Source organism: Dipteris shenzhenensis, chromosome 23 (genome assembly GCF_047967505.1).
Source record: "Dipteris shenzhenensis isolate YYH24624 ecotype China chromosome 23, Dip_SZ_1.0, whole genome shotgun sequence".
Classification (NCBI taxonomy): domain Eukaryota; kingdom Viridiplantae; phylum Streptophyta; class Polypodiopsida; order Gleicheniales; family Dipteridaceae; genus Dipteris; species Dipteris shenzhenensis.
Genome location: NC_141618.1, coordinates 29,659,568 through 29,674,697, shown reverse-complemented (window position 1 = coordinate 29,674,697; position 15,130 = coordinate 29,659,568). Strand labels below are relative to the sequence as shown.

The 15,130-nt window shown below is 41.1% G+C and overlaps 1 protein-coding gene across 5 annotated transcripts in view; it reads left to right on the top strand.

Moving 5' to 3' along the window:
- LOC147887233 (RNA-binding protein 1-like) overlaps window positions 1-15,130 on the top strand; it is a 35,077-nt gene that overhangs the window by 9,687 nt on the left and 10,260 nt on the right. For all 5 annotated transcript variants that reach the window (XM_087394660.1, XM_087394662.1, XM_087394661.1 and 2 more), the window contains one exon: window positions 4,696-4,775. In XM_087394660.1, coding sequence (XP_087250786.1) covers window positions 4,696-4,775 — 80 coding nt within the window. The remainder of the gene's footprint in view (window positions 1-4,695; window positions 4,776-15,130) is intronic.

The following is a 15,130-nucleotide window of genomic DNA, read 5'->3' as shown; positions in this document are numbered from 1 at the left end:
CGACATGGCCGACCAGACCAGCCATGGGGGCCTAGGAAGGTCTCTCCTGGCTGCCCTATTTCTTTGCTCAGCTCTACAGCATGCACCTGCAGGCCCTTTTGTGCAGCCTCTATGCCCCCCCACATAGCTTATGTACAGCGCTATATGTGGGCAGCACCACAACAGTCCTAATGTGGACTGATCTGCCCTGAGGGGTGGGTAGGATCTTCATAAGCTGCCCATGTGGCAGCCTGTGTGTTACCCACTGGTAGCCTCTCTTTCCCTCCCTTCTCCCCTACCATACTACAAGTGTCACTCTCCCATGCTCTCCTCATTTGAGGGTTTACACACAGGGAGTTGACCCTTATATTCTAATAGTTTATTGCTTCTTACTACTGCAAGTGACTGCACCTAATCAAGAACATACCCACCCTTCATCTGCCAAGCCACCCTGTTGTTTGTGTACAAAACCAGAAGATCAATTGCATCAGCTCTGGTATCACCACCCATAGTGCATGGTACCCTCTGGATATCAAGATCTTTTCTGCTCTCCAATGTATGTCCAATGGTGGCTACATGATTTGACTCACTTTGTCTACTGCCTATGCTATGTCAAGCCTCATAGTGGTCAAAATAAATTCGGTTGCCCACAAGTTGCCTATACCACCAAAGCTGAGCTGTCATACGTTGTCACCTTCTCACTTTCATTTTTCAGATAATAAGTTCGCTGATCTTTTAGCACATGTGAGGCATTGAACGCAGTTGGCTTGCCCCAACCGGGGCTCTAAGAAGTCATGAAAGAGGTTTCTATCATCCATAGCTTTGGACGGAAATATTTTTTTTGGGGGTTTCTATATCCGGCTTGTAATGATAATAGGTGCTTGTGTTGCTGTTTAATTTGGTGCTTAATAATTGTGTTTGGTGTTCAATTTGGTGGTTGCGTTGGTGTTTAATTTAATAATGATAATAATTGTTTCCTTGGTGCTTGCGTTGGTGTTTAATTTGTTGTCTTATATCTACGTGTTTCCTTGTGTTAGCACATTAGTAGTTGTTTCTTTTTGCTTCTTTACAATTTAACAATTTTCAGGGTTAGGTTGGGTTGTGATGGAGATTTAACTTAATTTAGCTCTCTCTCTCTCTCTCTTAAACTTTCTTTCTTTCTTTCTTTCTTTTTTCGTTTTTTTTCTTCTAATTCGCCCGTCGTTTCTTCCTTTTTGCTTTCAAAGTTTTTGTTGTTTGGTTGCGATTTCTAAGCTTAAGAGATTTCAGAATCTTTCAAAACCCAGATGGCAGCTTATGCTTGGGTACGTATGGGAACATAAGTGTAGCTTTGCTTACTCAGTTCTTTTTACTTTTTTTTTTTTTCATTTACTCATTCCTTCAAAAAATTTTCCCTTTGTTCTTTTGCTTGTTCTATGAAAAAATTTAATTTGTAAGATTGGATATATTCTAGTCTTATCAAGGTATATGTTCGTCTGTCATTGGCTTTGGAGTGCTTGCGTCACCCTTCTCTACACGCTCGGCTCATTTGGGGAACTATCTTTAGCCGGCAGACGGATTTGGTTCCCCAAACAACATACATACGCTTAGACACCTTGGTGGACAATCGGCTGACTGGTCCCCCTTATAAGGATGCCCCATGGTGCATAGAGCTCATGCAAAAGTATGCTAGGCTATGTCTGTGCCCCTTCACAGAGCCATCATGGTGTAGCTCTTCACATATTCTTTTCAGGCATCAGCCTTATGAGTGGATGCCTATTGTAGTGGCTTCATCCCTTAGCTTTTATTATATTTGGTTTTCTTCAGTCTCATAGATCTTTAGTATTTCAAAGACTTTAATAAACTCTCTCTCTCTCTCTCTCTCTCTCTCTCTCTCTCTCTCTCTCTCGCCCCCCCCCCCTCTCCCCCCTCCTAACACACACACACACGCACACAAACAGAGGCATGCGCATGCATGCATGCATTTTTTGTGAACTTTTTCTTCTTTATTTTACTCCACTCTTTTTGGTTTCAGCTGCATGGGGTTGTTTCTTTGTCTTAAGTGGATCTTTTATTCTCATTGGGCTTCCTTTTTTGCTAGTTTGCTCTCTTCTTCTTGTTCTTCTTAAATTTGCTGTCTTGAAACCTTGATCATTGTTTTTTCTACAAAAATCTAGGAGCATGAACTGAGATGTTGGAGACACCTTCATACAATTTTGTTCCCCACGTAGTGCCTATTTTCTCTTGTTGAAGGGAGTGGGCATCAAAATAAACATAAGAGCTCATGGAACATTACACATTAAATTGGATATGGGAGAATCTTTGAGGTAGAGGTGATCTTGTGCATTGCAACAATATCATTGTTCAATCTTTCAAACTCAATATGTTATGGGATGCTTAAAGATACATATTGTTGCAAGGAATTGATGAAATTCAGGTATTTTTTTGGATGTCTCTACATAAACTTTCCAATCTTTAGAGCTTCTCCAGAAAGAATATTACAAGCATATGTGAAGTGTTGTCCATTGATAGGCTCAAATCTACATTGAAGTAAGAATTTTCTCCTCGTCTCATAGAAACCTTTCTTTTGAGAAGTTGTAACCTTGTTTGGAACAATGGAAGGGAATGCTTGGCTTGCAGAATGGTCATGCTGTAGGGAGCATGTTATTGTTTAGTAGTGCTGTTGTCAAACAAATAGTAGTAGATTGTTCACAAGCTACCAGTTCTTTTCATGATCCGCAACACGTGCAACTACTCTTAAGCTTGACAGTTTAGTATGTCAAGTGGTGCTCATGTCGAACAAGTAGCTTTGCATTGTTCACAAGTTGCAAGAAGTCTTCATGATCCTTTTAATTTGCAATCCATGCAAGGTGTCATTCCTTAGTATGGCATGCATTATCAAGGTTTAACTGCTTTGTGGGAGACTCGCCATGCACATGTGCATAATAGTGGAAGCAATAAGCTGAAGAGTAGTTCATAGACATCAGGAGGATGAAGATGGACAAAAGAGTTCTCACAGAGATTTTGCCTCAAACAGAGTGATGAAGAAACTAATCATAACTGTCCAAGCAATTATACGCTTTCAGTAGAGGTCAGTAGCCTCCCTTATGTTTCTCCAAGTGAGGGATGGAGCAAAAAACATCAAAAGAGGAATTGATGATGAATAGGGAGTGCAAGTCATCGCTTTAGGTTGGAAGAGCAACGAATCGAGGAGGGGACTTGCTAGCTAATGGTGTAGATGAGATGACTATAGGTCAGTCAATCTACTGCCATTTCAGTAGCTAACCTCGCCACATCATCGATGGACATGCTTTCCACATTATTAGCCATCACTTGTATGCCATAAGGTTGTTCTATAGGCATCCTTGTATTTTGCATATCTTGGTTCATTCATGAGCCTTCAATGTCTAGCAATGACATGCATTGCATGGCCTAGATGCCACGTTCTTTGCTTTAGACATGGATGACATAAACAACCACTTATCCAATTATAGGGATCACTAGCTTCTCTTCACATGTGTGAGTATCTAAATCTAGAGTGTGGAACAGTAAACTCTAGCACCCTCTCAACGGTAGCATGGAGAACAAATCTGTCTAGATCTAGACATTGTGAAATGTAAAATAATCTTACCGAGAGCCGAATTGATGATTTGTAGTAAAGTTATAAGGGCGCGGAGGTCCTAAACAATTCACATATACCCTTATGAGTGACTATCATGAGATTGAAACTGCACTATGTTTTGTTTTTAGAGGATGAGTTTGGGCATGTTCCTAGATTCATCTATATATATATTCATATATACCTTGGCCTTTGTTCCTAAGCCTCAATGTCTACGTTTAATTCACAATTTATTGGCTATTGATTATTGCATACAATCTAAGGTGTGGTAAGAATATAAGGTTGGAAGAGGGATTTGTTTGTATGAAGTCCTATCTTGGAAAAAGAGTTTTGGCAATAGATGTTGGAGAAACTTGCTTAGTGCAGTTGTGTATTTAGAAACCTAGTATAGCTGCTTATGCTTGGGCATTGATGATGACATGAAGGTTGCTTTGCCTCCTAAGTAATGCCTTCTTTTTGTTATTTTTAAAAATTTTGGTTACCCATTTTTCCTTCTTCGTTTTCTCTTTTATTTTCTTTGTAGAATTTTGAACTTTCGAACAACAGAAAATCCAAAATTGTACGATTGGATATATTCTAGTCTTACAAAGGTATAGTTGTGCTACAAAAGTTTCATAATTTTACTATCAACTTGTATTTGTCAAAGTTCTCATCATAGTAGAATTTGATAAATGTGTAACTCTCTTACATATCTAGACACATTATCACATATTGCACATCGGTTGTGATTTGTAGCATCTCATCTTCATTTGAATTTCATCTCGTAATCACCTCTTTGTCTGTAGCCTAGAGTCTTAATCCCTTTTTGTCTATTCATCCAATAGATATCCTTCTAATTAATTTGCCACAACATTCTACAATGTTGTATCTATATGTCAATTTGTTAATGCTTTTTGTGAAAGTGGATTAATTTTTAGATCTTTTGTGTGGATGAATAGTTCAAGCATTTTCACTTATTCTCTGTTTAAAATCACTAAAATGTACTTCTTTTGATAAATGCTTGTTTTGTTTGTTTGTGTTGTGATGTTTCTTAACTTTAGGCTTGTGCTTCAAGTAACTAGAGAGTTATAGTCAGACCAGGGAACGATCACCTTTTTAACATGCTTCCTTGTGTGCAGAAGAAGGAGCTCCTAATATGACGGGTGGTGCTTATCTACCTTCAGACCCTCTTAATGCACGTAGAGATGGAAGAAATGGGGTATGTTATTTAATCTAACTTGTTTCGCGAAGCACCTTGCTTGTATCCTTAGTGTCATAAGATTTTTGTTCATTGAGGTGAGAATATTGATTATGCCTTTTAATCTTATTGTTCATGAAAATAGTATTCGAACATTATTGAATTAGGGCTATTCTTGATCTTTGCTGTTTCAACGATAGCCACTGACGTCGAGAGGCTTTTGGCTCATGTGCAGGTCTTTGGGGTCTCATTTAGGTCTCTAAAGGTGCCATAATTTAGGTCTCTAAAGGTGCTGTTATGGCAGCTTGCTGCACTATCCTGATTTTGTGGCAATGCATGCACTCGCTTTTCTGGGCTGCATGTCTTGGGAGCTGTGCATGCACTTGCGCTTGCTTTTTTGGGCTGTACGCCTTTAAATTTGCACTAGTAGCCAGGACTTCTTGAACCCGCTACTTTGTGCCTTTATTTGTGTGGAAAGTGTGTGCCATGCTTATGTCAAATGCATATGCTTGGAACGTTACCATGCACAACGAGTAGCATGGCCCGTCTACGACGGGTTGGAGCCCTGCTCTGCTGGGTCTCAAGTGGGGATCTTAAAATTTCTTTAATTTCAAGAAATATGAAGACCTCAGAAGATATGATTATGTGACTATAGTGTAACCCTCCCCTTCTTAGAAGGACTATACATCGTGTGTTCTCTTCTCAAAAGAGGTGTCAGTGTGTGTGTGTGTGTGTGTGTCTGTGCATGTGTAGACACACACATAGACGAAGGGACAACCATAGGGTTGCTAGGCACAATGGTGCTTCCTAGCAGCCATGCTAGGGAATCAAGAGGAGGATATGTTGCAAAAGAGGGGAAGGGATGGAAGCGAGAGGAGGTGCAAAAGAAAATGCATCAGTTACGACGGACACATATATAGATAGATAAGGTTGGTAGGGGACGATGGGTTGAAGGTCTTTGGTATTAATGGAGAGTTGTTTTGCAAAGGAGTTTGCATGTAGGTGAGTAGAAGCTAGCTATGAAGATTCCAAGAAAAGTGTGAAAAGTATTCATCACAACAATTTTGTCTCTTTGGTTCAAAGTTGAGACATCCAATCTTTTACATTCCATTTTAGGCAAGGCACGCCTCAAGTTGCAAGAAGATGTGCCACATTACATGTTGGGCAAGGCACACCCCCAAGGTTGCAATGAGCGAGCACCACATGGGTCGACCCTCCGCAGATATAAAAGGATAAGTTGCCATACTGGTCCTCACCTGAGACCTAATTGAAACCACCGAGCTAGAACGATTGTAGAAACTCTTTTCCTTGGTGTCAAGCATTATGATAATGGTTTTTTTTTTTCCAAATTTAAGCCTACATTCAAAAATGAAAAATACTTAGGGTTCTCTATTCCAGTGTTGTTGAAGAAGCATATGAAGAATCAGCACCTCGTATGATGAAACCATGAAGCTGTTACAAAAATGTTCAATTCTATATTCTAAAAGCAAAAGTGTGCCCTCAATATTTAATCATCAATTCACATTATTCTATAATGAAGTTGTAAAAAGTTCTAGAGAAACATCCCTAAAAGCTCGTCAATTTGCTTGGCAACAACCACAATAGTGTCCATCGGTGTTGCTTGTAGCAATATCTTGATGCTGTAACAAGATTGCAACCTACATCCTTGAAAGACACTTGCCAACGACCACGACAACGTCCATTAATGCTACTTGAAAACATGCTTTCTCTAAGTTCATATGCCAAAATTGGTAGTACTTGTAGGTGAGGTAACCTCATCTACAGTTAAGCTATCTAAGATGTTTCTTTATTTCCCAAACCATCTTTGTCTCTCTCAAAATTGTTTTGGAAGCCAACGCGAGGGAGAGATCCCTTGCAACTCTTCTACCAATCTACATTGTGATGAAGCTTGTTTGCTCACAATGAGTTCACTCAAAAAATAAAACCTTGGACCTGGTAAGGAAAACTCACATAAACTTGTAGAGGGGGAAGATGTACAATAATCGATCACACAAACATTAGCACTCAAACATAGAATGGCGATGAACGTAGCTCACAAATCCTTTTCCCACACAGAGACATGCATCAACAATTAGCCTGAAACAGAAAAAATTCACTCTCATGATGGGTGTGACCCATATGTGAGCGGCTGAATTTTTGAATGCAACTATTATCACCTTTTGCAAGCCCTTATTCCTTAACAACTTGAGCACTTTGAGTTGAGGATATGCCAAAAGATCTACAGGTTTCATGAACTCACAATGTGGATAGCCAAGCCTTTTTATGTGGCTTTTATTGTTAAGAGGTAAATCTTCATCTATCCCCTACCCTTCCCAAAAGAAGCACTTGCCTTTTGTTGTGGTTTCTTGTCATGCCATCTTTCTGTGCAAGTTTTGTTGAATGCATTGTATGTTTGGAATGCATTCTATGTTCTCAGCTTTGTGTGAAGTGTATGTTTTCAGCTCTCTATACATTCTATTTTCTCAACTTTATATGTTTTCAACTATGAATGCATTCTATGTACTCTATGTAATTTATGCTTTCTATTCATTCTATGTTCTCACCTTTGTTTGTTTTCAACTTTGAATATGTTGCATATTTTGAGTGCATTCTATGCTTTGTATGCATCACACACTTTGTATGTTTTCAAATGTGAATGCATTGTATGTTTTGAATGCATTCTATGTTCTCAGCTTTGTGTGCATTGTGTGTTTTTATCCCTCTATGTAGCTTTGAATCCATTCTATGAACTCGATGTATTGTATGCTTTGAATCCATTCTATGAACTCGATTTATTGTATGCTTTGTATGCATTCTATGATCTCAGCTTCCTATATTTTCAGCTTTGAATGCACTGTATGCTTTGAAGGCATTCTATGAGTTCTATGAACTCCAAGCATTCTATTCTTTGTGTGCATTCCATGCTCTCACCTTTGTATGCATTCCAATATGCTTTGCGTGCATTTTGTATTCTCAAATTTTTATGCATTGTATGATTTCAAGTTTGTATGCAATCTAATATGCTTTGTATGCATTCTATATTCTGAGTTTTTAATGCATTCTATGCTCTCAACTATATATTCCATGTTCCATGGATTCTATGTTCTCAACTTGAAGCATTCAAAAGCACACTATATCGAATCATCTGGGCTGCATGTCTTGGGAGTTGTGCATGCACTTGCGCTTGCTTTTTTGTGCTATATGCCTTTAAATTTGCGTTGGTAGCCAGGATTTCTTGAACCCGCTACTTTGTGCCTTTATTTGTGCGGAAAGTGTGTGCCATGCTTATGTCAAATGCATATGCTTGAAACGTTACCATGCACAAAGATTTAGATAGAAAGGTCTTTAGGCTATCTCATGGGCTATCCATAGATGCCACTTATACCTTGGTATGAGCCTTGTAGGCCTAGTTATAGTCAGTTAGGACTATTGGTACAGTTAGTTTATGTACCATCTAGGTCAATTAGGACACTTAGTCCAGTTAGGGTAGTTAGCCCTAGGGTTTTGTTATGTTGGCTCTCCCTTGAGCCTCCATACTTCAGTTTTGCAGCAATCTATTACAGCATCTCGTTTTTATCCATTGTGCTTCCATTTTTGAGCTTCCATTGCTTCCAACGCCCAACAGTGGTATCAGAGCAGGTCGGGAATCCATTCCCTCAGCCATTGACAGCTTTCCCAAGCTGTTTGGCAGCCTCTGGAGCTCTCATTCTTGCTGGTCTTGCTGGTTTTCACACTCCCTTGAGTGTTTGAGACCTTTCCAAGAACTTCTGTCGCGAAAAACCTCATTTTGTCACGAGAAGACTGCAGTTTGGAGCAACTCTCGGGAAGGGAACTGTTTTTCGGTGCATTTTTCAGCCTGCTTCAGCAAAAACCGACCACACGCGAGCATTTACAGCATTTGTACGGAATTTCGAACCTGTCAAAAAAATAATAATCCGTACATGCGTCAGAAATTGTACGGAAATCCGTACATCTGTCAGAAAATTCTGTACTTCTGTCCGGTTTGTCAGAATTTCAGTACATTCAATGTAGCACAGGCTGCCTCGGGGTGCGTGCCAGTCATTTCTCAGATTTTCCAGCATCTCGAGCTGCACGCCAGCATTTCGGAGCTGCCTCGAGCTGCACGCCAGCATTTCGGAGCTGCCTCGAGCTGCGTGCCGACGTTTGGAGCCATTTGGAGGTGCTGAATTGACCCGGAGACTTCTCTTTGAGCCCTTCCCTCCTCATTTGGCATCCCTTTGCCTCGGGCTACGAGCTTATCTCCATTGGATCTCTCTCTCCATTTCTACGCGTTCTCCTCCTTGTGGGAGCACTTCTTTTGCTGTAATTCATTTTCAGCCCTCATTTGCTCGCTTTCAGAGCCTGGAACTGCTGTTCATCATTGGGTAAGTTGTTGCATTGGTTTTTTCCAATTTTTGCTTCATTTGCATTTGGGAAAGGCCTCGTGTTGCCTTGGAAGGCCTTGTGTTGCCCTTGGGGATTTTTCTTGCAACAGGTACACCTTGGGACAGCAGAGTCTTTTACAGACATAAGCCTTGAAGCTTGGGCAGTTTTTTGGCACTTGATTCTGAGAGGTTGCCTTTCTCTCATTTGCTTTGCCAGTTGGTGCATTTGCCTTGTATTTCAGCACCATGTTTGGCGGCAAAGATGATTTGTTTGGGTTGATTGGGGCCGATGATAAGCTTGATGGCACCAATTACCCATGTGGTCATACATGATGGGACATGTTTTGGTTGCCAAGAATCTATGGCATATTGTTTTAGGTTCTGAGGCTAGGCCTACATGCACTGTTGCTGGTGCTACACGTGCAGCCTCTGCTTCTTCAGGTGATGGTTCTACTGCTACAGCCAGGACTCTTGCACCTCCTGCTCCAGGTGCTTTGCCTCCTTCATAGGAGCAAATTCAGTGGGATGGTCGTGATGCCAAAACACATGCCTTGATTGCTCTTTCAATGAAATGGGTTATTATTCCTCATATTCGGTCTTGCAAGACAGCTAAGCAAGCATGGGATCAGCTTGCATCTTTGTATCAGGTGCGGAATGAGGCGAGGGTTGCCTAAGTGATTTCTTTTGCTTTATATTTCATACACTTAGTATCTTCGGCCATCCATTTCTTACCATACACTTGAGCCACATTTCTCTTTCATCCGTTTAAATTTTCATACACTTAGTATCCTTATTTTTCTCCGCTCTGCTTTATTTGTATTTATCGCAATTGTCATGGCGCATCAGCCACAGCCACCCACGCTCCAAGAGCAACTAGATGCACTTCAGGCACAGTTGGCCAATGAGCGTGAGCATAGGGAGAGATGCAAATCAATGGAAAAAAAGGAAGAGGCATTCATCTGACGATGAGTCATCCGACGATGATTCTGACGATGATCCTATTATCAGGACAGTCAAAGCCACACTGAGAGCACAAAATTCGAGAAAAAAGAGTAAGATAAGTAGAAAAGCTTTCTCATTTTAAAATTCCGATGGAAAGAAAGCACGCTCTGTCTTGTCTTGGATCAGTCAGCTAGATGATTATTTTTTAGGGGAGAAATTCTCTGAAAAAGATAAGATTAAATGTGCTGCAAATTATTTAGTAGAGAGTGTTGCACTTTAATGGAACATCACTAAGCACAGTAAAAGGCGACCAAAATCTTGAAAGTCCTTTCAAAAGCTCATCAAGAGAGATTTGCTTTCCTCATATTTCAAAGCAAAAGCCAGACAACAGTGGGATACTTTCAGGCAGTTCGATAAGGAAACAATCTCCACATATCTTGATAGATTTTGGTAAACGTTGATCCAATGATAGTCCTTAGAGAAAGTTAATGAGCGAGATCAATGCAGGAAGTATGTGACAGGTCTAAAATCTAAGTTGAGAGCTGAGATTAACATGTTTCATCCTCGCTCACTGAACTCTGCGATTTCTCTTGCAATGAATTGTGAGAGGAAAAATGGAATCTCAAAAGAAGGGAAATATTTGGAACGGCATGTACCCTTCCACAAGAAGAAGAGATTTTTGATAAAAAGCCCTTCTTTAAATCTAAAAACGATTTTGTTCCACAGAAGACAGATTCTTCTTCGAAGCCGAACTGTGGAAATTTTCCAAAGAAAGAAATAAGGTGTTTCAAGTGTAACAAGGTGGGACACATAGCCACTGAGTGCCTTGAAAGAAAGAAGACCCCGACGGCGAAAGTGCACATGATTGACGACAAAGCAGCCAAGCAAGAGGGAGGTAAGTATAATTGTCATGCTCTTCTAAAGATGAAAGGTTTCATTAATGGCAAAGAAGTTGTTATTCTGCATGACGATGGTAGTACACATGATTTCATTTCGGAAAGAGCCTTAGCAAAGCTAAACCTAGAGTCTTTCCCATCTAGCTACAAGGTCAAAGTTGCTTTTACCAAACAAAGTACAATTGCATTAGAGAGGTCAAGACTCTTGAAATTTCAATGAAATTTCAATCTAACCCTACAAGGATAAACAAGACTTTCTAGTGGCACCTTTACAGGGAGTGGACATCATCTTAGGAATGCCATGGAGACATCAATATAACCCTAAGATTACGATTCACATCAGATGTGGATTGAGCATGACAGACAAGAAATATGTCTGAAAAGCTCAATGAAACCTGAGATCAGTCCTTTACTCAACCACACACAAGCCAAAAGAGCAATTAGGAAACGTGAGAAGACATATCTAATTTTGGTGAATACGGTAACGACTACTCAACCAAACATTAAGCCTACACACCAAAGTTTCTTTCTCAATTTTCCAATTGTTTCTTAGAGGATTTACTGCCTGAACTACCATGTTCTCGACCTGAAGATCATAAGATAGAAATTCTACCGGACAATACTTCACCTTGCAAAGCTCCTTATAGAGTCAATCAGCTAGAACAAAAGGAAATTCAAAAGCAAGTGGAGGAACTGATAGAGAGGATTGATAAGACTCAGCAGTTCTCCTTATGGAGCACTTGTCTTTTTAGTCAAAAAGAGAAATGGAACCTATCGAATGTGCATAGACTATCGTGCACTAAACAAAATCACAGTGAAGAACAAATATCCAAGTTATAGTCAGTTAGGACTATTGGTACAGTTAGTTTATGTACCATCTAGGTCAGTTAGGACACTTAGTCCAGTTAGGGTAGTTAGTCCTAGGGTTTTGTTATGTTGGCTCTCCCTTGAGCCTCCACACTTCAGTTTTGCAGCAATCTATTACAAAATCTCGTTTTTCTCGATTGTGCTTCCATTTTTGAGCTTCCATTGCTTCCAACACCCAACAAGGTCAAAAGGGGATAAGGAGGTACTACATACATCACTGTGATGCACCACCTAGTGATTTTCCCTCATCTTGCTTCTCCCACTTTGCCCTGTCCCCTTCATTACAGCTTTTCAAGGCTATGTTCCTTCTTCCTAAACTTTCGAAATTCTGTTCACATCTCAGACCCTATCTCTTCCTTTTCGCTTACCCTGTCTCTTTGGTTCCAAGTGGATGAACCGCCAGCAAGGAGGGCATCCCAAGTGCCAGCATTACCTACAAAAATGTAGGCCACATATCCATTCTATGCAATGGTGTCTTCTCTAGCATCCCAATTTGTTCGTAACTCTTGGCTCTCTATGAACTGACGAAAAAAACAATCAGTCCTTCCTTTGGAAAAAAAACAGTAGCAGCAGATGAATTTGGCCTCTTTTACGGCGCTCCGAGTCGAATTTTGGGCCCACTATTAAACAACCTCTTACCTTTGGCCTCTCCAATTTGAAAGGTTGCATATCAACATTTTACAACACTATTCCTAGGCTCTTTTCCAAGGGAAACACTTACACTTTTGCATTCTCACCCTGCCTTTGTATAAATTGATGCTCACGTATGTGTGGGGTGTGTAGATATGTATATGTGGAGGCAAATGTTTATACTATGGTCTACACCCTTTAAGGTGCTGATGACGACGATGGGGATGTCATAGTGCTATGCGTCACGGGGTTTATTGTTGGAAATGAGGGATAGAATAACTCTAACCTCTCAACCTCTATGCGGAATAGGAACACCTGAGGCTTACTCACTCAATGATGCAGACCATGTAAGAGAACCTCACTCGGTGTGTAGACAGCACATACAAGAGAGAGAATATGAGAACTTAGATATATTCTTCCACTGGATGCTGGGCAAAGCACAAGCTCAAGATGAGCACAAGAAACTAGCAAAGGCTGGGTATCTAGAAGGCTAAGAAACTCTCCTACTTTTGCTCCACGCTGTTGTGTTGCTTCAGTGGCTGACGCAAAATGAGGAGGGGAGGGGGACTTTTTATAGGCCCTAATGTGGGCTGAAGCAGGCCAACTAGGGAGGGGGCCAACCCCTACCCTAGACCGACTCATAGCAGGCCATCTGGCCGACCAGCTAGGTCGGCTAATAGCCCTGCCAGGCAGCCCTATAAAAGGGGCTCCTGGCTGCCCTTATGTGCTGCTCCTTTGCAGCTTTAATACCCTCCAGGGAGGTGCCCATGTGGCAGCCTTCCTCCCTCCACAAAAACTCTACTGAGATCCCCTCCCAGCCCCCTACGATCGGGTGCCCCCTTGTCCCGACAATTGGGGGTTCACAGATGGGTTTATTGATCTCTAACACCGCCTCTCAATGACACAATTGTGGGCCGATCCCCATGCGTCAAATGAGGTGCTCCATTTGCTCCCGTGGGAGAGCCTTTGTGACTGGTCTGCGCTCGGACCGAAACATCACCTCCAGGACGTTGTCGATTGGAGCTCTCGTATGAAGTGGTATGGACTTCGATGTGTTGTCACAAATGACCACCGTCGATGACTCCTGAAACACGTCTATATCCTCAAGTTATCCACCTTAGCCATAGTGTCTCGCATGTTGCAGTGCACGCAGCTCGGTACTCCACCTTTGTAGAAGAAAGGGGGACTGATGGATGTTTCTTGCTCAGTCTTGCTCAGTTAGGAATGGCCCCAGACGCAAGCCCAAAACAATACCTTGAAGTCGAACGCCTGTCACCTCCCAATCTGAGTCACAAAATCTGCCTAACTCAATCCCTGTGGTGTATGTATCCCGTATGTGCAAGTACCCTTACGGTACCTCAGCACCCATAGACCTGCCTGCCAGTGATTCTCCATGGGTTTGGTAGGAAACTGACACAACAGCCCAACGGCAAAGGAGATGTCCGGCCTGGTGTTGGTTAGATAAAGCTAACTGCCCACAACCGTCGGTACCTGCTGGCATCTACTAGATCTGAAGAGTCATGTATTCTCTTCTTTTGGCCGAAGAACAGTCCCAATTGCTCAAATTTCATTCATGGAAGAAATTTTTTTATTTTCTATGCAAAACTGGCAAAATTTTGCTCTCTCTTTGTACACAAGCAATGTTTGAGCCAAACACATTTGAGGGCAACTAGGTGGTGGATCACCGTGACTTAGTCGGCATTCCGAGGAATGTTGGAATGCCTGCAAGAACTGATTCAATTGTTAAAATGTTTGCAACGCCCCTAAGTTGCAAAATCGTCTGCCCAACTTGCTTTGTTTGCAAAATTATCAATCATATGTGCTTGAACCTTCAAACTGTATGTAAAATTTGCCACAACATTCACGTGTGTGTGAATTATGTGTTAATTACGATTGTATTTGCTTTAGATTTCACACATATGAGTTTGATTGTAACAAACAGAAACTTATACCGGTGGATTTTGCTTTTTCCCAACAGATGTTTTAAGCATCAGACATGTGCATATGCACACAGCTGTGCACAAATGCAGAAATATGCTGAGGAATTTGTAAAAGACTATATAAAATTCGAAAAACTTCAATGAATTTTGAAATTCCATAGGAAGCTTCGTTTGCCTCAAATTGATGCTGCTGTTATTTGTTCCACTCTGATGGTGAAAACGAGCTGCAAAGTTGTGAATTGCTTACAATCCCTACTCAAGATTGCTGCCCTATCTTAGCTGAAATGGAGAAAAACAATTGGGTTGTATTGATAATCTCTCACAATTGGAGAGGGACAGCATACAAAATGTGTGTGAGAAGTACATACAATGACGAGACTACACAAACTAAGTAGATACAAAACTGGGGTCCACAATGACGTGGCAAGCCACAAGATTTTACTTGCCCATTGTAATGATAAGCTGCCCTAGCTTAGCTGAAGGATGCCATATTTTAAATATTACCACTAGCTGGTTAAGAAATGACATCACCGAGTGTGCTTGCCTCGCAAAAGCATAGATCCTTTTGCACTATCTATTGGTTGGCTTATTAAGCTGGTTGGCATAATGGTAACTATCCATGCCATGCGTCATGCCATTAGCCTCGTGTATTGAGATTAATTCATGTCACAGTTTGTCATTAGCCTCATACATTGAGATTAATTCATGTCACAGTT